Here is a 23,432-nt window from a genome sequence, read left to right as displayed (position 1 = left end):
GGGACTGTGTGACTGTTCAAAAATGAACAAATGTGCGAAGATAAAACCAACTTTACCTCTATGTCCGAATGTGTGAATATAAACCAAATTTACCTCAGTACTGAAGTTACCAGTTTGTTTTATTATTACTGTTTGGTTTTTAAATTATAATGCAAATATAAATATAATGAACATAATAATGTTCTTCTGATCCTTTAACACTAACACTTTCTAATTAGTTTACTATTCTGTTTTTTTTTTTTTTCAGAAAATTTGTTTGGAATTTCTAATATTGACCCCACATTCTCTATTCAGTCTAATCTATATATACGTTTTAATACAAATGATTACTTTGGTCTAACGCTATATATTTTTAATGCAACTCCAACACTGACAATTCATTTGAGATATTTTGTTTCTATTTTTCTTTTTACAGTTTTTCTCAGTGGCTTTGGCGCATTTCAACACAACACAATTACGCAACAGTTAATGCATTTCTCAAAACAATTAGTCATTTGTGCACATCATAGTAGCAGTTTCTCATTCCTTCCAACAAATTGCAAATGCTATTGGACATGCATCAATTGCTTTCATACAACTCTCTGCTGTTTTATAACATTATCATTTGTTTATGTCATGTCAGTCAAAATTAACTAAACTTGTGAATGCTGAATAGTCATTCCATATAAAGCTAAGAGTCCTCGTTTAATTACTTGAATCATTACATACAAAAATGTTGAACTAGTTGTTAAAATCTGTCAAGCAAATTTTATTAAAATTTTTTTTAAAATATTTTTTTCTTGAAAATGTCTTCTAAACTGAACCATTTCATGAATGATTTACAGACCTATGTATGTTGTAGGTTCAGTTCCAATATGGACTGCAATATTGTTTACAGCTCTACCCAAAGGAAGTTTATGTTTGTTGTAAATAAGGGTGTATTTATTCTTTTGCACAATGCTGTGATTAAATTAAAATTGTAAAGAGCAAATGCAGTAAAACATGTGAAACATACATATTCAGTGTCTTGTACTCAGATACCTTACTAAATGCATTGATTTCTAACTTTACTGTAGTTTTCAAATGGCTGTGCAAATAGTATATAGTGCTTTCTTGAGCATTTTCAGGACCTGTCACCAAAATCTGACTTTTTTGCATTGTAACAAATGTACAGAGTAAACATAATGAAAACATGACAAAGCCATTTGACATCTTATTCATAAACAATGGTGTCAGGACTTTTCATCTTGATGATACTGACACTTTCATTGACATGAATACTTGCTTTTGAGGAATGAGCTGTCCATTTTGAGCAAGTGACACGCTTTTGCAGGTTATCAGCTAGGTTTTGCAGTTTGTACTAATTGTTTTGAGAAATGCATTAACTGTTGTGCAAATGTAAATAGTGTTGTGAGAAATGCACCAAAGCCACTGAGAAACTTCAGCCATATAACAGTGACACTGTTCTATATTCAGAATTTTTTAAATACTTAAACTTGTTCTGGGAGTTGCCATATTATTTACATGTTTTTTTTGTTGATGCTTTAAAGATGCAGTAGGTGATCTGCCAAAATGCTAACTGGTTAGCATAATATCTTTGAAACGCAATACCTCCCCTGCCGTCCAAAGCCACGCCTCCTGAAACACGCGCAACTTAAAGATGACAACAGACAACCCACTAGTTCACGTCATTCATCAGTTAGAAATGTAGTTAGTGGTTGGCCGACTGCTGGAATTACACTTACTGCTAAGCCATACTTGCATGCTATTTCAAAGCGAATATTCAAAGAGCAAGGTAAACAATATAGGGAGAGCATCACAGGTTGTCATTGTTCAAAAATGAACCAATGTGAATTTACAACCAACTTCACTACAGGAAGGCTAGGCGGAATAGCGCTATTTACTTGTTTGTTGTTAAACTAAATAAAAATCTACATTATCGATGCTGTAAAATGTCCCATATGAAATTGAAAATAGTTACATCAATCTTTCGCTGGAAGATATATATAACCCATTCGTAAAACAACACAATCTGCATCAGCTTTGCGTGACTAAAATACTTTTAAAACATAACCTGTCTAAAAGAAAAACTTCAGCCATGGTGTCATCCATCCTCCTGTGATCTCATGTATCTTGTGTACACATGAATGCACGGCGTGGATCTGCGTGAACAGGTGCGCAGATGTACAAATCTACATTTGTTGAGAGACAGTTTGGGCTACTTATCTGAATTATGGGAAATATTGGCTCGACAATATTTAATTGGATGAACATTTTTTTTAGTTTTATGCCTTACCCAGAATATAAAAATACATATGAATACTTTTAGAGCATTTACTTTAATCATTACTATTGGAATGTGAAGAGACTTTCAACCAGAACAACAAAAAATGTTTCTGAAGATAATCACCTACTGCACCTTTAATGGCTTCTGTTGTTTTGTATTTGTAAGTACTTTAGATAAAAGCATCTGCTTAATGATTAAATGAAAATAATGTTATGTAAACCTCCACTATCTGTAAAGGTTGTTATGCTTATTGATTGATTTGTATTATGTCATTTTATAGTCTTGAATTTTATAGATTTGTATAACCCATGGCATTATTTTCTGAGTGCTGAATGTTATCTTGTTTTATTGTGTGTTGACAGACCTGCGGAAGCAGGCGAGGCAGCTGGAGAATGAGCTGGACTTAAAGCTGGTGTCCTTCAGTAAGCTCTGCACCAGTTACAGCAGCTCTCGGGACGGCCGCAGAGGAGACAGGTGTGACTGTCGCTACTGTAACTCATACAGGAAGTTTTGATGTTTAATAAATATGAAAAAGATGGTGGAGTTAATAACATAATTCTTTTCCCTCTGTTTTCAGTAGCTCCGATACAACACCTCTACTCTGCAACTCCACTCAGGACAGAATGTTTGAGACCATGTCTGTGGAGATTGAGCAGTTACTTGCAAAAGTAAGACCTTCAGTATGCCAGTTTTTGGTGCAGAATATAGGACACATGTACACGCTGCCCCTAAATTGTGTTGTCAATCTATCTTTTAGGTTTTTCCCATGTGCTTTGTTTTACAAAGCAAAAAGAAAGTCATGAGGACATGGCAATTTATTCTATTTACACGGACTGATTTTCTTACTAACTTCATAACTAGCTAACATTTATTTATTTTGAGAATTTTAACCCTTTAAATTTCAATTTGGAATAAAAACATTATTATTTTCTATATAATAAATGCAAAGCAAATGCCTTAATGATTAGATTTTTTTTTATTTTTGTTCATTATAATTTGTGCAGTGCCAGGTTAGACATGATATCATCTATTACATACAAGTTACACACAAACCACACTGATATCTGTGTAGTACACCCACATCATGATAGTTAATCATCCACAGTGTTTATTGGAAAAGATTTTTCATTATGCTGTGACAGAAAACTTGCCCTGAAACATCCCCGTTGGAAAAAAAAGACTAATACAACAAATCTGTTTAATACTGAATGCTATATTTAGGGATCAATAGCAATATCTTTACAGCAGATGTCTGCAATATTTTTTTTAATGATAGCAAATTGTTGAATTGCAATTAATTGTAATTTGTTTAACATTATTCGTTTGATCAGTGTCTTATTTTGTCTCAAATTTTATTACTTTTTAAAGCTGACAGGGGTGAATGACAAGATGGCTGAATATACAAGCACACCGGGAGTAACGTCTCTGAACGCTGCTCTGATGCACACTCTCCAGAGACACAGAGACATCCTACAGGTGATTTTCTTACAATCTCAATTTCTTAAAAAGCACAGGGATTGTTCAATACTATTCAAAAGCCTGGGATCAGATTAAAAAAGAAAAAGGAAAGTACACTTTTTATTTAACAAGGATGCCTTAAATTTATCAAAAGTAATTCAATTAAAAATGTAACAAAATGTTAAAATACATTTTAAAAAATGCAGCAATATTTTGTTTTTTTGATTTCTGTTCATAAAACAAATTCAGAAAAAAAAATGAAGTGCCACATGTATTCAGTGTTGATAATAGTAATTATAATTATAGATGTTTCCTGAGCACAGTGTCATCGTATTATTTATTTTTGAAGTTAAACATTTTTTAAAAAACTTTGCCATCACAGAAATAAATTACATTTTTAAATGTATTGCAAAAAAAAAAAATTTTATTGAATAAATGCAGTCTTGGTGAGTAAAAGAAACACCCCCACGTTCTGAGCAGTAGTGTTTATGTTTATGAAATATTTATGAAAACTTTATCTTTAAGATAAAAAGACACTTCCTCTATTTGACATCGCCTGGCATCTAAATTTACAACCTTGTCTACTGTTTTCTTTTGTAGGACTACACACATGAATTTCATAAAACCAAATCAAACTTCATGGCAATCAGGGAGAGAGAGGACCTTTTGGGATCTGTGAGAAAAGACATTGAGTGAGTGTTTTTTTTATTTTTAATTGTCTGAAATTTGTGCATCTATTGTGTATTTAATCATATTTAAACATAGAGAATGATAGTTTTCTCTCCCTCACTCCTTTCACTTTTAGGGAGAAAATGAAAGGAAACTCCATCCCCCCCCCCCCCCCCCCCCCCCCCCCCCCCTCAGATTTATTTCCATTTTCCCATTTTAGGTGCTTTATAGGCACGACAAATAACTATACATTCGTATTGCCAGAGCAGTGCAGCGTCGCTGCGTACAAACAAGACAGTGCAAAAAGGGCAGTAGTACAAACAAATATAAATATAAAATATAATACTCTCTCTCTCTCTCTCTCTCTCTCTCTCTCATCTTTGCAAAAAAGAAAAGAGTAGAATTCTGCTAAATATTTGTGAAAACTGAGATGGGGAATATTACAGTGTCATTGTGGTATATCTGATAAAGCACTGCACAAAGGCCATGCAAGTTCTCTTTGAAGATCTACAGGCACAGATGTGATGTAGTTCTGGTTGTAACCCTGAGATCTTGACTGCAGGGCTGGATAATGACTTATTGATCTGAGATGCAATGCTCTGGCACCTCTGTGGGCAGCTTTCTTCATTTGCACCTTGAAATAGTTGTTGTGGTACCATATATGATGAGAAAAACTCCATTTTGCTACCTGCAATTGCCACTGAACCCATTTTTTTCAGTCAAAATAAACTGGCCTTCAAACTGGATTTGACCTCAATCCATCTCTCACAAAACCGTATTTACTCAAGTAAATACAGCCTCATGTTCACTCACCTCCTCCACCTCACCAGACCAGCAGTTAACTCGTTTACCAAGTATTAGAAAGCAGCATATCAGCAGATCGTATCAGGTTGAACAGGTTTCACTTGTTTCACTTTGAGTCTGTGCTGGTTACTGTTGGAATGTGCAAATTCAGCCTAAATAATCTCTAATAAAATGATATATCACAGGTATAAAGCAAAGTAAACGTCTTTGTCCTGGATATTGTTATAGTGATCTGCAAAATGTGGGTCCCACTTTATTTAAGTGGGCTTAACTAATTTGTACTTTTAAATTAATCATTTAATACAGTGCACTTATGCACATGCGTGTATTTACATGTGTACATTATATCTCAATTTATCTGCATGTAATTAATTTCTGTAATTATTACATTTATACACTGTTGACCCATCGCTTACAACTTAACCCACGCTTAAACCTACCCATACCACCAAACCTGACCCTAACCCTACCTTCCTACCTCAGTAACATCATGAGTTGTGCAATACAAATATGATTGCACTTTTGTTTTATCTGAGTATCTAGTAGTTAAGGTGAGTTAATATAAAGTGTGACACAAATTTGCGTTGGATACGTTTATCTGTGGGTTTTTAGTTATAATATTAATTGTGTAAAATTACTTTAATTTTAAAATCACGTTTTAATATATTATAAAATGTTTTTTTGAAAAAAACCTTTAAAAACCTAGTGGAAATTATATTAAAGTACATTTTTAGCAGTAATTACTCTAAACTTCAGTGTCACATAAGCATTCAGAAATCATTATATGCGGATTTAGCAATTACGAAAGCATTTATGACAGGGGCGCCCAAACTTTTTTTGTGAAGGGCCAAAAACCAAACTTGATTGAGGCTAGTGGGCCGAAGGTAAATATAATTGCCAATTTATTTATTATTGTTTAAAGGGGTGGTCCACTACGAAATCATATTTTAAACTTTAGTTGATGTTTAATGTAGCTGTGTGAACATAAACAGTATCTCTGAATGTAAAATGCTCAAAGTTCAATGCAAAAGGAGACCTTGTTTTTTACAGAGTTAGCTTAGCAAAGCCTACAATGAACGAATTTCGGGGACTACCAAAAATACTTCCGGGCTTTGTGAGATCACAAACGTACTTTTATCGCGCACACTGCGCAGCTAAGGGGCGTGGCCAGGAGCGCTGTAATGTTACAGCAGAGGGAGAAAATGGCGTCCAGCTATTTTCACAGAGCTTCTTCTGTTTCTGTATTTGGACTTCCAAAGGACACAACACAAAAACAAAAGTGCTTACAGTTCAATATAATTATGTTCCAGAGAATTATAAATTACATGGCAAGCATGATTTGACAAAACACAGCTTCCAGAATCTCTCCCAGTTCAGTTCTGGATTCGGTTAAAATCTCCTCAAAGAAGGAGCAGCTCCAACAAGCAGAAGCTGTTAACTCTGAGCCACGACCTGTAAGTGTTTTTATTTGTTAAAATTGATTATGACATACACAGTGTCCTACACATGCATATTCCGAATATATGTGAAAAACGTTGTGTAACGCGTTGAGTTTAAAAATAAAGGAGAGCTCGCCTAACGCATGTAGCAGCAGAAAAATAAATCAAGGCTCACACAGGTCGCATCCCACATCTTGTGCTTTATTCTTCTGTCTACAGCGTCACTACAGAAAATAACTTAATCCATGCATCAGAGAAAAAGAAAAATAAACATTGGTCCCGCGCACATGCGCTTCTCGTGTTATACGCGTCTACAGACAGTTCATACACACGCACACACATACACACACACACACACAATGGCAAACTCTCTTAAAGGAGCCGCACCCCATTTTCACTCGTTACAGACACTTGTCAGATTTTATTTTAGAGAGCGGGCATGAGATTGACAGACTGTTTACACAAAACGGGCATGCTTGTACGGGCGTGATATGGAGCCGATCCGCGAATCGCAGCACATTATGACACATGAGCAATCAGAGCCTCTTGAGGGTGGGCCTTTTAGAGGAACTAGGAAATATCAGTCGTTTTCATGCTAGCTGAGTAGCTGTATATAATCAAAGTGAGATTTATGAAAACATAACGTGATTTCCTTCAAGTGAAACATGATCACACATTGCTTTGCATCTTATTAACACAACCAAGCCTTAAAATTCCATTCTGGACCACCCCTTTAAAAACAACTAGAAAATTGCTTTATATTAACTAATACAGTAATAATGAACTTAATACAGTAAAAACAAAACAATCTAATTTATAACAATAATCTAATAATCTAGAATTACACAAGTTTTTGCCTTGATTTGTTTGCTGATGTCTTCTGGATAGTCCTCTATCCGTCGAGTGACATTATTTATATATTTTTAAATCAGATTCATTTACAACATTTAATTGAAACATTTAATTTCAGTTTGCTTTTTTCTGTAGTGCAGCAATAGAAAAAACTAAAAGGGTTATGTCAAATTAGAAAGGACAATCTCTGTGTTAAAGGCAGGGTTCATACGGTCATGGAAAACCTGGAAAAGTCATGAAATTTTAACATGGCATTTTCCAGACCTGGAAAAGTTTTGGAAAAGACATGGAAAACAGATATCTGAATACTTGAAAATAGGTTAGCTGTCTTTACTTCTTTTCTGTCCTTGGCCAATCACATACTCTCACATTATTAGTGCGGTGAATTTGTGAATTTTGTAAATTTTACATATATATAAATATAAATTGGGCATCACGGTGGCGCAGTGGGTAGCACAATCACCTCACAGGAAGAAGATTGCTGGTACGAGCCTCGGCTGGGTCAGTTGTCATTTCTGTTTGGAGTTTGCATGTTCTCCCCATGTTTGCGTGAGTTTCCACCGGGTGCTCCGGTTTCTCCCACAGTCCAAAGACATGCACTATAGGTTATTTGGGTAAGCTAAAATTGTCCATAGTGTATGTGTGTGATTTAAGTGTGTATGGATGTTGCCCAGTGATGGGTTGCAGCTGGAAGGGCATCCGCTGCGTAAAAATATATGCTGGATAAGTTGCTGGTTCATTCCGCTGTGGCGACGCCAGATTAATAAACGGACTAAGCTGAAAAGAAAATGAACGAGTAAATGAATGAATAAATATAAATTGATACTAAATAGATTATTGCGTATTTTACGATATGCTGTAAATTTTAATATGTATTGTTTTTTACCAATGCATATGTAGACATTGCATGAAACATTAGGTCATGAAAGTTTACTTGAAAGTCTTGTAAAAATCATGGAAAAGTCGTGGAATTTTAGTAGTAAAAATGTGTATGAACCTTGTAAATGCCCCAACCCTGTCCCTCATTCTCACTTTCCTCTCAAATCTACTTTGGGTATCTCTGGTTTATGACTATCAGTGTTGAAAGTGGTAAATCCAGAATGTTCAGTTTTCCTTGATAATCTTTTAGAAACAGCATTTTAATATCAAATAGAGTTCTGTTATTACAATATTTGTGTCTTTTCAATGTAGAAATTCAGTGTACTCTTGCAATTCTGAATAAATAAATAATTTCTTTAAAACGGTCTCCTTGACCCAAACATTTTGAACGGTGTTTCATGTATTATTTTTCATACTGGTGTAGATAGATTGATGGATATACATAAAATAAGATAAGATTCTAATCATTCATAAGGTGTACTTTTCATATTTACCTCCAGAGGGCGACAAAGCACTCTTTAACTGACTTTTTGACTTGTCAATGTCGGGTATTGTTTGCACATTCGAATCCATTTACTTTCTGTCGTGCAGTCTTAGATGGTTCTAGTTTCAGTCAGGCCACCGCTGAAGCCTCACCTCACTCTTTGAGTTCGTGCGGTGCGTGCCGTGCTCCTCTGGTTACAGGACTCCCCATCGATCAGCAGCACACAGCTATAGAAATGTCAGCAGGCAGAAATGACAAAGCCCCCAGTGTGATTTAGTGCACTGCCCTTTAAAACCTTGTTGGAATGATTAAGTTGGCTGTCAGCACCCTGTCGCTTTGAATGGTTCGAACTGACAGTTGATTTGACCAGCGAGCAGGTGTAATCCCATAGAAACTGAATTAATATCCCTTCTACATCAGTCTGTTTACAATAGGTGTAGAGGAAAAACCCATCAGAAGGTGGAGTCTAGTTGGTCTGAGGTCGTCATTCAGCTTGACATTTCCATTCCAACAACCATCGTAAACTCTTCCATCTTAGATGAAGATTTGTTTTAATTTGCGCTGTCAGGCCAGCGGGTGTCTTCTTAAAAAAGCCAAGCAGGTGTTGCATAAGCCAAAGGGGTGTGTTTGTCTTTCATTTCTCTGATGAACTCTTGGGAAAGGGCTGCTCTTCCCAGCACTGTGTTCATGCATTATTAACGCTAAATGCTCTTTGTGTGAGAGAGAGAGCTTGAGCATGGCACAGGATGAAGAAAAACCCTCAATATTAACCCAACCCCCCACTTCATCTGAAGTGCCAGGCTTTCTGTAAAATGAAGTCCATGCACTGAGCTGCTTGAGTGATAGCATGTTTCTGTTTAATTGCTAATTAATGTTTTTTCTCTTGTCAGGACGTATAAGAGTGGCTCAGGGGTGAATAACAGGCGGACAGAGCTCTTTCTGAAAGAACACGAACACCTGAGAAAGTAAGAGCCTCACTCATCTGCTTTGTTTGATGAAAAGCTATTGAAAAATGGGAAATATGTTAATTATTACTTCTTTTTTTAAAAGCTTTGGTTTGGTGTGTTTGTTTGTAGGGCTGCAAACTTTGGCCACATAGAATCATCATAGTAATAATAAAAAATTATACTTAAAAATAAAAATATAAAAGAATTGCTAGTCTAATAATCAGGATTCCCACACTTCTTGAAAGTACTTCAGACATACAGATTAAGGCCTGGGAAGTACTTAAAAACAAACTCAGATCCTTGAAAGTGCTTGAATGAAATTTGAAAACAAGCAAAAGAAAGGTTTTATGGTGTTATTTCAGCAATTGTACTATGCTGCTGTCAAAAAACAGTACCAAAAATCTGAGAAATTCTTAATTGAAAAATCGTACATTTAAATATTGCACAATAACAATGACAAATGTTTCAGAAACCGTATTTGAATAGTATTTTGAACCGTAATTTCCATTATTGAATTCAACAAATTTGATTCGATTTCTGTTTAAAATTGTCGAATTACTCTGACATTTTTTATGTAAATATTAGGTGTAAGTGAAATGTTAGTTACAGTAACTTTCATGGTGCTGCATATGCTGGCATATGAATAACAAAAGTGCTTGATTTAAAAGTTAATAGCGTTTTAAAAAGTGCTTGAATCTGGTGTCCATGAAAGAGTGGAAACCCTGAATAATGTAATATACTGTAAAATAAAATAAATAAATATTTAAGAAAAACATTAAGTATGTGCTTCCACTGCTACTACTACTTTTATAATACTAAATTAACAATACAAATATTTGCGCCTCTTTTTGTTTCCAAATAATATAGGTCCCATGAAATGAAATAAAAAAAGATGTTATTATCAGTATTGTTATTTTTTAGGATATCTATATGCTACTGTGCTCCAAAACAGTGGCAAAGCATTTAGAAGATATAAAACTGATATAAACATCTAAAGCTTGTAGTTTGGCACTTTTGCCTGAATAGATCAAATGGATTTCATTCATGTCACCTCATACTTCAGTTTCTCAAATCATAACCAATGAAATGCTCTTTAGTATCTGACATGCCCCTTTGATTCGTTTGAGTTCAGCCACTCTTATTGGCTGTTAAACGCTATTGGTTGTTTTTTAAAAAGGGGAGGAGCTTCTCTATTTTCCTCCCTCTCCACGTTTCGGTTGAGATTACGTCAAACAGCGAATAAAAATGCACAGTTCAAAGCACTTTACAGCAGGCCTGCACAATACTGGAAAAATCTAACATGTCGATATTTTTATAATATATATTGCCATATGACTCCAATTTCACCAGAAGATGACTTATATCTTTATTTGGAAAGAATTTATAATGTTAGATTAATTGGAATGATTCTGCAGTTGAAATGCATCTCCATAAAATCTAATAAACAATCTATATTAGTGTAGTTTATTTTAGTGTGGTTTATTTTTATTTTTTAATACATTTTGTAATGTTTTATATATATATATATATTATATATATATATATATATATATATATATATATATATATATATATAATATATATATATATATATATATATATACCATTTTAACGGTCACCAAAAAAATCTGATAAGTAAACTAAGTAAATCTGATAAGTTTAGTATCTAAACTTTTTGGGGTCCTCTAACATAACATCTAACATTTTCATGTGCATTTTCAGTGCATTTCTGTATTTGCATGGTTGAGAGTATTTGAAAAAGAATAAAAAAAAAAGATACAATTGAAATAAAATTCATAATTTCCAGAGTCTAACAATAACTCGATCATAAAAATAAAAATATATATTTTTTAAATTTAATCGTAGTTAAGGTCAAATGGTACAATTTCTTATACCTGAATGTTATGAAAATAACATAATTACACAATCACAGGCATCAAAAACACGTTCAAATGATAAATTATAATACAGACTCAACATTGCATATTCTACGATGTGACTATTGTGAATGATCACATTGCAGTATATCGATGCTGAAACGATATATTGTGCAGCCCTACTTCACGGGACCTTTATAATGCTCTCTTTTTAACATAGTGCTTTGCAATTTCATAACCATACTAAGACATATTACGATTTATATCTTTATATTGATCGAATTTGAAGCCCTACGTTTATACAGCACTTTCATCCAAACTAAGTAAAGATGTCTAGTCCTTCCAGGGATTGTCAGCAGTTGAAGAGAGGAAGTAGACTTCAGTGGAGTCCACTTAAAGTGAAGTGAGGGCTTCAGGTGAACGGAAGAGAATAAGACACTCAAAGCGTAGCACTCCGTCACCCACGCACAGTCACAGCCACTTTGCCTGAGGAACGAAGGAAGGTTACCTTTAATAGACACACACTCATTCGTCAGTAACTCAGAAAGGCCACTTGTCTCTCTTGCGCTGTTATGTGTCAAATTGATGACTTGAATTTGTGGAGTCATCGTAAGCGACTGCCCTGGCTGCTCGTGTAGGCAGGGGGTGATTTGCCACAACAAAGGATGGATGTAAAATTCGCAATGGTTTTAAAACATTAAATTGAATCGATGGGCTGGGGTAAAGATTTGACAGAGCATTGCTGTGGGTCATTTGTTTCATAGCAAGGTTTCACAGTATCAGTTTGCCAGAGGTGAGAATAAAGAGACCTGTGACAGAGACAAATATTACACTCAAATCCTTAAAGACTCATGTTGAATGATTATTGCTTCAGGAAAGCTAGCTCACATTGAAGATGGAATTAAAAACGCTCACTTATTAAGGGCCATTTTTAATTCAGTTGTCCTTATAAGTGAGTGTAAACTGCTGTTTGTAGACAAGACCCAATTTGACTAATTGGGAATTGGTTAAATGGTGGAAACGTGGCTGCTATGAACCAATGTAGATTTCTTGAAGTAAGAATCCCATTCTTTTTTCTTTATAGAGAAAGAAGTTATGTTTAATATGCAATATGAGCTCTGAGGTTATTGATCTGATGCCTTGTTTACATCTGACATTAGGATATGTTTTTTTTATCATTTATATTTTCTTTCACAGTGTTAAGTCCAATGTGGTTGAATGCTTTTAAACATGTTTGTCTACAAGCTAGCCAGATGCATTTTTAAACGTTGACAGAAATTGTAAGTTGCAGATAAAAAAATCTCTTACCACTCCTGAATCTAACACAAAACCTTCCTTTTTTTGGTGTACTTTTGCATATATCAAAGCAGAATTGAAAGCTGCTTGTCTAAGTGTTGACGTGTGCTCTTATTTTGTAATATTATTTTGTAGACTATAGAACAGAAAAGGCCCATAATATATGCACTTGGCAATACAGCCCACTTCCATGAAACTTTGCAAATTATAGATGGTCTCAATTATACTTCATGTTTGTGTATTTTATTTTTTTTTCTTTAAAAATCTATATTATTTCTAATTCATACTTACAATTGTAACTTTTTTTCTAAATATACTGAAGACGAGAGTACTGGCTGCTGTAAAAGCAGCTTTGCAATAAATGCCTTTATAAAATAAATTATTATATAAAAAACACATTTTAGCAAGCCCAAACTTTTTTTAACAGTGGATACATGGTAATTTGGTCATACTTTACAATAAGGCTTCATTAGTTAATATAAATGATGAATGAACAATACTTAGCATGAATTAATTATAGACCAACATGTACAAATGCAACCAAAGTTTTCCTTGTTAACATTAGACAATGCACTGTGAGCTAACAAACTTTCTTTACATTTAACAAGCATTTACAAAGATGAACAAATACTTTAATGCAGTGTTTCTCAGCCACATTCCTGGAGAACCACCAACTCTGCACATTTTCCATGGCTGTGTCTGAAATTGCATACTTTATAGTATGATAAAAAAAGTATGCGAGCAGAGTAGTATGTCCGAATTCATAGAATTCGAAAAACATTACGCAAGAAGTATCCGGACGACCTACTACTTCCTGCGAGATTCTGAAGTGCGCATCCCTTGATGCCCCATGAGAGAATTCATGACGCTGGTGATGTGCGAAACTGGCAGATGTAGTATTTCCGAGTTCCATTCATACTACTCACATTCATACTGTATAGATTGTACTTAACGGTCAAGTAGTAAATTTAAATTCGAATGCAGTACCTACTGAATAGGCAGTTTCGGACACAGCCAATGTCTTCTAAACACACCTGATTCAGATCATCAGCTCATTAGCAGAGACTGAAAGACCTGTAATGTGTGTCACAGACAAGCATATAAAAAAAAGGGAGCAGGTTAAACTCCTCAGAAAGAGGATGAGAGCTACAGCTGCTAATGTTCTGGGCAATCTGTTAAAGCTACCTACTAGGGCTGTGCGATAAATTGAAATCGAATCGCAATTTGAAACGTTGCGATTAGCTATTCGCAAGAGTCTGTGATATGAAATATAGATGCATTATTTAATTTTGCCTACCCAGAGCAAATGCTTGACTGCCGTGTGTGTGTGATAGTCTGACTAGCCAACTGGATGAACACACTTTTGTTCTGCCCAATCAAAATTGAGCAACCGAACTATGCGGACCACCCACAATAAAAAATTTATTAAAAAACATACAGTGAAGCGGGAACGAGTGGTATGATGGCGTCTGCTGCTTCAGAAGCATTAATAAACCAATTAAAAACAGCACGTCAGTAATATAGAATATTTTGGTTTCACAGACACCAAACAAAAATAGGTAGTTTTTAAGAGCAGTCACAGAATTGTTGCCACGGTTTACAGATTATTGAGCTGAAGCTTGACTACAAAATTAAATCGCAAATCAAATCTCAATCACGGTATCTGTCAGAAAAATCGCAATTAGATATTTTCCCTAACTTGCACATCCCTACTGCCTACTACAGGGATTCAATACTCAGCTGTGTGTGATTCACCAATCAACCTGCTAGACCACCTAATAACCTGGCTCAGTCTATTCCTGTTTTTAAGGGAGAGACTTCCAAACCATGCCTCCAGAGCGAAGGATAGAATAGACTCAAAAAAAGCACGATAGAAAAGAGTAAGCATATTGGGGCCAATCTGAAAATGTGATAGTTTCCTGAGACAAAAAAGGCGCTGTTGCCCCTTCTTGCACACAGCTTCACAGTTTGCCTCAGTTTAAAAAACGGTCAATAATGGTACCCAAATATTTGTAGTTCTCCACACATTCTTCTTTTTGACTCCTGATATTAGTCACCTCAGCCTCTGTATGATTCCTTCTAAAATCAATAATCATGTCCTTAGATTTTGTTGCGTTAAGTTTTAGATTTGACTCTTCACACCACTGAACTAAATGATCCACTATGGGACCATGACTATTTTCATCTTCTTGAAGGAGGCTTGCAATCACAGTGTCATGACTGTTTTGCTGTATGAACGCATGTTTGATTCACTGCGAGTAGCCATTGACCTGCTCCTCAAGTGCAGATTGGTTATTGGCACAGTTGCGACTATAAGCGAGCTGAATGTGTTGTGCACCTCTCTCTCTCTCTCTCTCTCTCTCTCTCTCTCTCTCTCTGTTTCTCTCTCTCTCTTTCTTCTGCAGTCCTGGCCACATGCCCACTTTGTTTCTCAGCATCAGTGTGCCCTGACTTCTCTCAGCTCATTGCCTCACACCAGAGCCTGCTGAGGGCCAAACACAGGCCACATCACATTTACTCTTCCAGCATTTTCCCTTCTTTTATTTGTTTTTTCTGTTTTGTAACCTCTGTCGACTTTATCTCGAATTTATCAATGGAAAAAATAGGAGGCAGAATTTCAAGCCGTTAGTATTTGTTGACATACTATAATTCCATAAGCTGAAAAAATAGGTAACAAGAGCTGTGCATGTAGGGCTTGGCCTGTGGTTGTCTCCTCATCTTCCTTTTATGTGCTTCTCCGCTCTCAGAGAGGAAGTAATCTCTGGTGTTATTGCTTGAACCCATTCCAGTGTAAACAGTAACTGAAGTCGATGCCATCAGGAATGCCATTTAAAGACATTAACAGCTATGACAGTCTGACTCATGGATACATCGAGCACTTAGAGAAATCAGGGTGGAAGACTGTGGAAACAATTATTCAGTCAAAGAAGGGAAGATGGGATGAAAATAAAAGTGAGCAATAATGCAACTTATAGGATCAGAGGCTGTTCTATGGGTAAATATAATAAAAATATAAAATTATTCAAGGGCAACACAGTGGCTCAGTGGTTAGCACTGTCACCTCACAGCAGGAATGTCCCTGGTTCAAGTCCTGGCTGGGCAAGTTGACCTTTCTGTGTGGAGTTTGCATGTTCTCCCCATGTTCGTGTGGGTTTCCTCTAGGTGCTCCGAGTGAGAATGAGTGTATGGATGTTTCCAAGGACTGGGTTGCAGCTGGAAGGGCATCCACTGTGTAAAACATAATTTGGAGGTTCATTCGGCTGTAGTGACCCCTGATGAATAAAGGGACTAAGCTGAAGGAAAATTAATGAATAAAATTATTCAAATGATTATATTTAATTAATACAACATTTTTGCAAATTAAATAACTCTCTAAATAAGAAAACAAAACAGTTATAAACATTTATTCATTCGAATTAAATTCATTTGGGAAAGTAAATGACTCTCTGTATGAGTGGGCCATTGAATAATTGATTTACCAGATTGTTTCAAAATGTGGATTCATTTTTAGTTTTAATTGTTCATTAGTAATTTACACATACAGCAAAAACAGACAACAAAAACAAATGGAAGATATTCACAAGACTCTAAAAACAGATTAATAATAGCTTACAATAGACAAAGCTTTTGCATTTTTCGCGTCAGCCCCAACTTCAGACACACCCTCTGTCAAGCATTTACGCTGAAGCACCGTGTGAATTGGGTGTAATCGTTTTCCTGTGGCTTTATAGGTAAGTTTGTTGGCAAAATTGACAAAGACTGGCACTATTGTTTCTAAAATATAACAGTATTAACTAATCTATTCAATTGTGGATTAAATAAATATGACTTTTACAATGGCGCTGTATGGGCAAAAATAAAGACGTGATATTATACTATTAAAAATATCTGTTAATTAACAGTTTTAGTATTTTTTTGTACACTTTTTTTGTTTATTCATGGTTGTTAAATGCATTATGTCATGTTGATCTCTGCTTTGTTGACTTTTGATGTTGAAAATTCAACACAGTTTAGCAAAGTGACTTTTATTGGCATTTTAGTTGTTTGAAATAATATAATTTAAGAAATTATATTTAGAGAAATAACAGAAATTGTACTGGCAGTTTATTTCAAGGTTTCTGTATCATAATATACAACACCAACCCAAACAATATATAACTATAAACCTTTACAATTTTTCATAAAAGTCACGTTTTCTAACTTTTCAAGGTTAAAAGTTGTAGATCAAGAAAGAAATGGAAAACTACTAATTTATGGATCTTTTTTTACTGTGTAGATGATTTAATTATTAGACAAAAACTCCTACAGATGACGCAATATGTTGAATTTTATGTGCATTATTTAGGCTACAACATGCAAAATGCAATCAACTAACTCAATGTAATATAATTTAGGTATGGTCCAGGTACATTAAATTTGTTTTAGCACGTTATGGTTTATTTAACCAACTAATTCAATTAAAATGTTTAATCAAAATCCCTATTAAGAAAATTCCTACAAGAGGCATATACACACTTTTGATTGTTTCTGAAACTATGTGTATAACAGGAATGCTGCTTTATGAGAAAGCACTTGAACAGCAAATAACTCTAGATCCATTATAGATTAACTGGAAATGTCTGGTCATATTAGTTCTGCTTATTTCCAAAACTGACTTGAAGCAATTACACAGATCAACTTCTCATTAACAACTGCTCTAAAAATAAAGGTTTATTCCAAAATATCTTAAGATTCAAATTGATGTAAATTTACTCACCCTCAGGCCCTCAGAAAGAACATTAAGTAATATTTTAGCTGAAATGTTTTTCCTTGGTGATTTGTAAAAAGCCAACGGCTACTGGCACTTTAAGAGTAGGGATGCAATGATTACAGATTTTGGTTGTACGAATATAGTCTGAGGAATAATCACGGTTTTACGGTTTTCATGATTATTATGCATTCATTATTTTCAAAACACTTCTGGTTTAGAAAATCACATGAAAGCTCTTTATATTTTAAAGTGTTATTTATTGCTGCTCAGTAACCAATAATAATAATACAGCACAGAATAATAATAATAATAATAATAAAACAATAGTCCTTTTCTCTCTTTGGACTTAAAAATAAGTGAAATTTTTTTTTTTGATTTTAAGCATAAGTAATAATTTTACACCAAAAATAAACGACAGAACAATGATTAAATAAATATATAAATAAATAATAATAAATGAATAAAAATAGTATTTGTCTAATGTAAATCTAAGCTAAATATTAGGTAATATTTAAATGAACTGTTATTATAATCTGTGTTCATACATACACAATCATTTTAATAATTTGTAATAATTCATCTAACACATCTTTTGTTTACACTGCACTGAAAGCCACACAGCTTGAGAGGTTTTGAACTAGGTGTGCCTGGAAGATACGAGCTTGTGTGTCACTCCCTATATATATGTGTGTGTGCAAGTCGCGCGCCTTCATTGGAAATAATGAACTTAACCGTGATGAATTAAAGCGCGGTTAATAGTGAAATCTGTTAATCCTTGCATCCCTTTTTGTGAGTAAAATAAAATATGTACAGGCAAAATTAAATTAATACCTGTGCCAGCATCCATGATAAACACAAGTAACATTTAGATGAGCAACACACATTCTCTTCTGTTGTAAACAGTGTCAGCTCACATGTGAGTCTGCCGTTTGTCATTAAGTAACATTTATTTTATCTATTTAGTTTTTCAAAAAAATATATATGAAATGAAGCACTTACAAGGTAATATGTTCTGGTTGTGCAATTTCTGTAACTGTAGCTTTTTAATATTTGCAGTTTGTTACGTTCTTCTCCTCTTCTTACATTGCAGTAAATCTGAAGTGCTAAGCACATTTCTTTCTTGGGACATGGGCACAGGGTAAGCAGGGAGGCTTGATTTTTCAGAGAGAGAGAGATAGAGAGAGAGATAGAGAGAGAGAGAGAGAAAACAGAAGGACTCTGCAGTCATGCCTGTGTGAGTTTTGGCTTTTCTCCATTCACATCAGATACAGCTAGCAGGTTAATGAGAGTCTCTGAAAGTCATATTCAGAATTTGATTAGCATGTGGCTTAGCAAACTTTTTTAACTGTAGCATTTTATAAGTGCTAAACTACATCCAGTATAATACACATGCTATGCAAATCAAGCATTTTATTATTTACAAATAGTTAATTTGGGGCAAAAAAAGCATTTGCTTTGAAAGTATTTTTTCTGTTTCTGCTTACATTTGGCTGATGAAAAAATCTGATTTTTGAATCTGGTAATTCGCATGTTTATCAAGGCTGAGTACTTGTCCAGAATGAATACCTAAGTTGCGTAGAGAACATTTTACATTTTGTGAGCTAGAGCCAAGACTATCCATCACTTTAGGGACTATGTCCTGAAGAGCTGAAATAAGTACTTCTGTTTTGTCCAGGTTTCACTGTAGGTAGTTGTTTGCTCTCCGGATTTCGATAAAAGGGTGCACAACTTTTGTAATTTCATGGGATTTAAAAGAGATTTATAGTTGAATGTCATCTCCATAGGAGAGTAGGTGATTGTTTGGCACTTGAAGGGGTTTGCTTGATTTTTGTCAGCGATTCAATGGGTGTCAGAGTTAATGAAGTGCTCATGCCAACTGAGTGCTATATCTCTTCCTGGTGGCTTCCCAATGTGTGCAATGACGTGATAAATCATGCCTAATTACAAGAATCTAAACCTAGGCAATTCCTAATGCTAACACTTTACATAAATATGATCATTTACTTTACCCAGTACTTTTTGTGTAATTACACTGTAGCAAGAACATCCTAAATAATTTTTAAGCTACAATCTTTAACATTACTTTTTGTTTTGGATCGTGTACAAACATTTACTCTTCTGTGCACCCCGATTGGTTGCTGATCTGTTCTTAAGACTTTTAAATACAATTACTTTATCCCTTGGAATCCCTTGATTCCATTTTTAAAGCTGTTATCATATTGTAGGAAATTGTTATTGTACTTAAGGCGTACACTTGGGATCAGAACACTGTAGGGTTTCCAAGATGTCCATTTATTTATTGCATTGAAGATGCTTTTGAATTGTGCCTGTTCAGCTACAGTCCATTAGCTCATCTAGAAAAGAGACTCTCGCTCTCATTCTCTCTCTCACACTGGATTTGGTGATTCAGTACTCTCCTACCTTAAACAATCAAATATATCAAGGCACAATTATAAAAGTGGTTTAGCAAAGCGCAAATGACCTTGAGTCTTAGTTTCTGCAACACTCATCATGGTGTGAATGGAGGCTGAGAACAAAGCACACCATTAAACGAGTAACTTGTGCCAAATACCTTTGTAATTCCATTATCGAGCCCACAGTGCTGCTCGCTAGTTCTATGTAGTGCCAGGAAGCAAATTCATGTTTGACCCATTTGATAGGTATCAAACGTGAACCACAAACTTGTCTTTTCCTAATCAGTGAGCCATCTCTTCTTTCTCAATGGCATATTAAACTGTTGACCATATCTTATGCAAGGTATAACCTCTTCACCTTGTAGTTCTATAAGGTGGATGATCCAGCAGATGGAGCCAACCATCCTGGGGCTCAGACATCTCTCTCACTCTCCTCTTGTCAACTCTGGGGTGCTGGGGTATAAATCTTTCCTCACATAGGTCGGGCAATAACAATGAGGAGGCTTTTCTGATGAGCCAGCAAGATCCCTCTCTGTGCCAGCTACAGGGAAAAAAAGAGAGACTGGCTGCATGACTGATGATGAGGACTCATTTAAGTACACTTCCCAATTTAAAAACCTTGTTAAACGTCTAATGGCAAGTTCCAGGTTTTTAGAGCAGGCCTTTGGTGGGTGTGTCTTCTATCCTTTTTTTTTTTTTTTTTCTTTAACGATCACGAAACACCAAAACACATTTTTGAGATGTTGACAGTCATATATTTGTTCCACTATAATAAAAACACTATAAGGACACATATAATTCATAAAAAAGAGGGGTTTTTTTGGCGTTATTTCGAGCAAATTCGTTCTTCCGGTTTGAAAAGAAATTTAGAAGCTACATCATGGCGATTAGATCCTTGTGTAAATTCCAGCGTGGAGACTGGATGTCTGTACCGGCGGTTACAATGTGACGTCTTTGAGCTTTCAGCATTTCCTTGTTGTGTTGCCAATCATAATTAAAACAAGTGGAAGAAGAAAAATTGTTTGGAGACTTGGGTCGTCAGTGTTGTGATTATAAACGTGGCGTCTCTTTGCCATCTGAACACTGTAACAGATAAAAGGAATCTTTGAAGCTATCATGCATATTAATGAAGTTGCACCTCAATTACAATATAGTGCACTGATTTGTTCAAACCAAGTCTTTCTCATGAATTAATGCTGAAAACTCTTAAGACGTCACGTTGTACCGTCCTGTACAGTCATTCAGTCTCCACACTGGAATTTACACAATTTAATAATGTACACTCTCATTTACATTTTAGAGCATGCCTAATAGATTTTTTCCACGTGGTTTTAAAAGCAGAAGCTGAAAAAAAATCTACTTTTTTCAATGGTATTGCAAGTAGGTGCAATTTGTATGCATCAATATATATTTTTTGTATGCAGTAAAAACATGAAATAGTTTATCATTAAAATGAACTGTTTTCTGTTAGTGTGGTCTTTAAATATAGTTTATTCCTGTTATGCCAAAGCTGAATTTTCAGCAGCCATTACTTCAGTCTTCAGTGCTAATTTGGATATTGCTTTGTGAAATTATTAAACCGTTTTGTTTTTTTGTTTTTAATAGAAGGTTCTAAGGAGCAGTATTTATTTCAGAACTTTTGAGCAATTAAATATATGCATGCTAAATAAAGGACATGAAATTCTTAAATAATGACCTAAAGCATTTGATCATTATCACATGTACCTTACAGTACAAACATAATAGTTTAATACAATATACATATATATGCAATTAATAATGATAATAATACAAGAAAACAAAATGTACAAGTACAAAACTGAAGGAAATGTGTGCTTTTTGCTATTGAAAACTACACTTTCAGAATGCTAGAATTTGCATGTGCCTCCAAATTCTTAACCACATGATTTGAAGTGTGGCTATGTTTGGAAATATTGCACTAGAAGGGTTTGTGATTTAAAAAAAAAAATAGGTCAGACAAGTAGTCATAGTGATAGTGTCTTGTTAAACAAGCCTCAATAAATACTGAGTCTCTGTGTGTAAATGTTTGACATATGTATTTCTTGGAATAGGACACATTCAGTGGGGGAAATAAGTAATGAACACGTCACCATTTTTCTCAGATAACATATTTCTAAAGTTGTTCACTTGGAATTTTCACTGGATGTTGGTAACAACCAAATAAATCCAAATGTGCAAGGAAAAAAGTAATTGGTTATTATACAAATTTAGTTGTGTAAAATGAAATGACACCGGGAAAAATTGTTTAACACATGAAGAAAGGGAAGTGTAGAAAGGCAGTGAAAGCCCAGACAGCAACTGAAATCTCTAAGTAGTTTTTCAGCAACCCTCTGCCCTTCGTCATTGTAAAATAGCTGCTTCAGTCCAACATCTACATTACCAGGATTATGTAGATGAGACCAGAGTGGACATTTCAGCAAGACAATGATCCAAAACACAGCCAAGGGAACTTTCAAATGGATTCAGAGAAAGAAAATCAAGCTTCTGAATGGCCCAGCCAATCACCTGACCTGACCTACAATGCATGTGACTTCATTCTCCATATGAGAGGGGTCTTTAAGCTGTCATCACAAAAAAAGCCTTTAATATAAAGCATTAAATACATTTCAGTAGTTAAGCACTTTCTCCTTGTGTCATTTCATTGTTATTACGCATAACTAATTTTTCAGATTTGGGGTGGTTTTTTTTTATTTTGTTTGATTGTTTGGGTTTTTACTGAAATAAATGGTTCAATTCCATGTCAACAGCTCCTTTAGAAATATTATTCTCAGTAAAAAACATGACGTGTTCAAAACTTATTTGTCCCACCGTATCTAGATTGATCATCAGAGTATGAGAGCAGCGTATTGTATTTTGTTGCACCGATGCAGTTCAGTGAGAATCAAAATTATTCTTCTCAGCTCGGCTATAAGTTAAAAAGTTTTGCAGAAATTGTATTTGAAGGTGACAAAGTCAGTGGATGGTGAAGAAAGAATGGTTTTAAATTAGCTTTATGCTAATGAAGCCATTAATGACTGCAGAAACTGAGATTTAGGGATATTTTTCTCCACCAGTAGAGCTTTTGTGTCTCATACATCGTGCCAGACCCTGACATCTTTCCACTGCTTGTCTGCCTCGGAGTCATTGAAGAACTACAGTAAATCTTTCAGCTCAGGCTTGCTTCCGACTATAAAAACACAGCAAGAATTGCACCTTGAGGCTTTTCCCCTGATGATGCAATATACAGTTTATAATGCAAGCTAGGTGACAGATGGGTAATATCAAAATGGTCAGCCA

The 23,432-nt window shown here is 35.0% G+C and overlaps 1 protein-coding gene across 1 annotated transcript in view; it reads left to right on the top strand.

Moving 5' to 3' along the window:
• Positions 1 to 23,432, top strand: part of gosr1 (golgi SNAP receptor complex member 1) — a 39,247-nt gene that overhangs the window by 769 nt on the left and 15,046 nt on the right. Inside the window, exons 3-8 of the mRNA XM_056474144.1 lie at positions 99 to 112; positions 2,593 to 2,740; positions 2,844 to 2,934; positions 3,635 to 3,742; positions 4,325 to 4,416; positions 9,742 to 9,816. Of these exons, the coding sequence (XP_056330119.1) occupies positions 99 to 112; positions 2,593 to 2,740; positions 2,844 to 2,934; positions 3,635 to 3,742; positions 4,325 to 4,416; positions 9,742 to 9,816 (528 nt within the window). The remainder of the gene's footprint in view (positions 1 to 98; positions 113 to 2,592; positions 2,741 to 2,843; positions 2,935 to 3,634; positions 3,743 to 4,324; positions 4,417 to 9,741; positions 9,817 to 23,432) is intronic.

The sequence above is a fragment of the Danio aesculapii genome, chromosome 15 (genome assembly GCF_903798145.1).
Source record: "Danio aesculapii chromosome 15, fDanAes4.1, whole genome shotgun sequence".
Lineage (NCBI taxonomy): Eukaryota > Metazoa > Chordata > Actinopteri > Cypriniformes > Danionidae > Danio > Danio aesculapii.
This window is presented reverse-complemented; position numbering and strand designations above follow the sequence as displayed.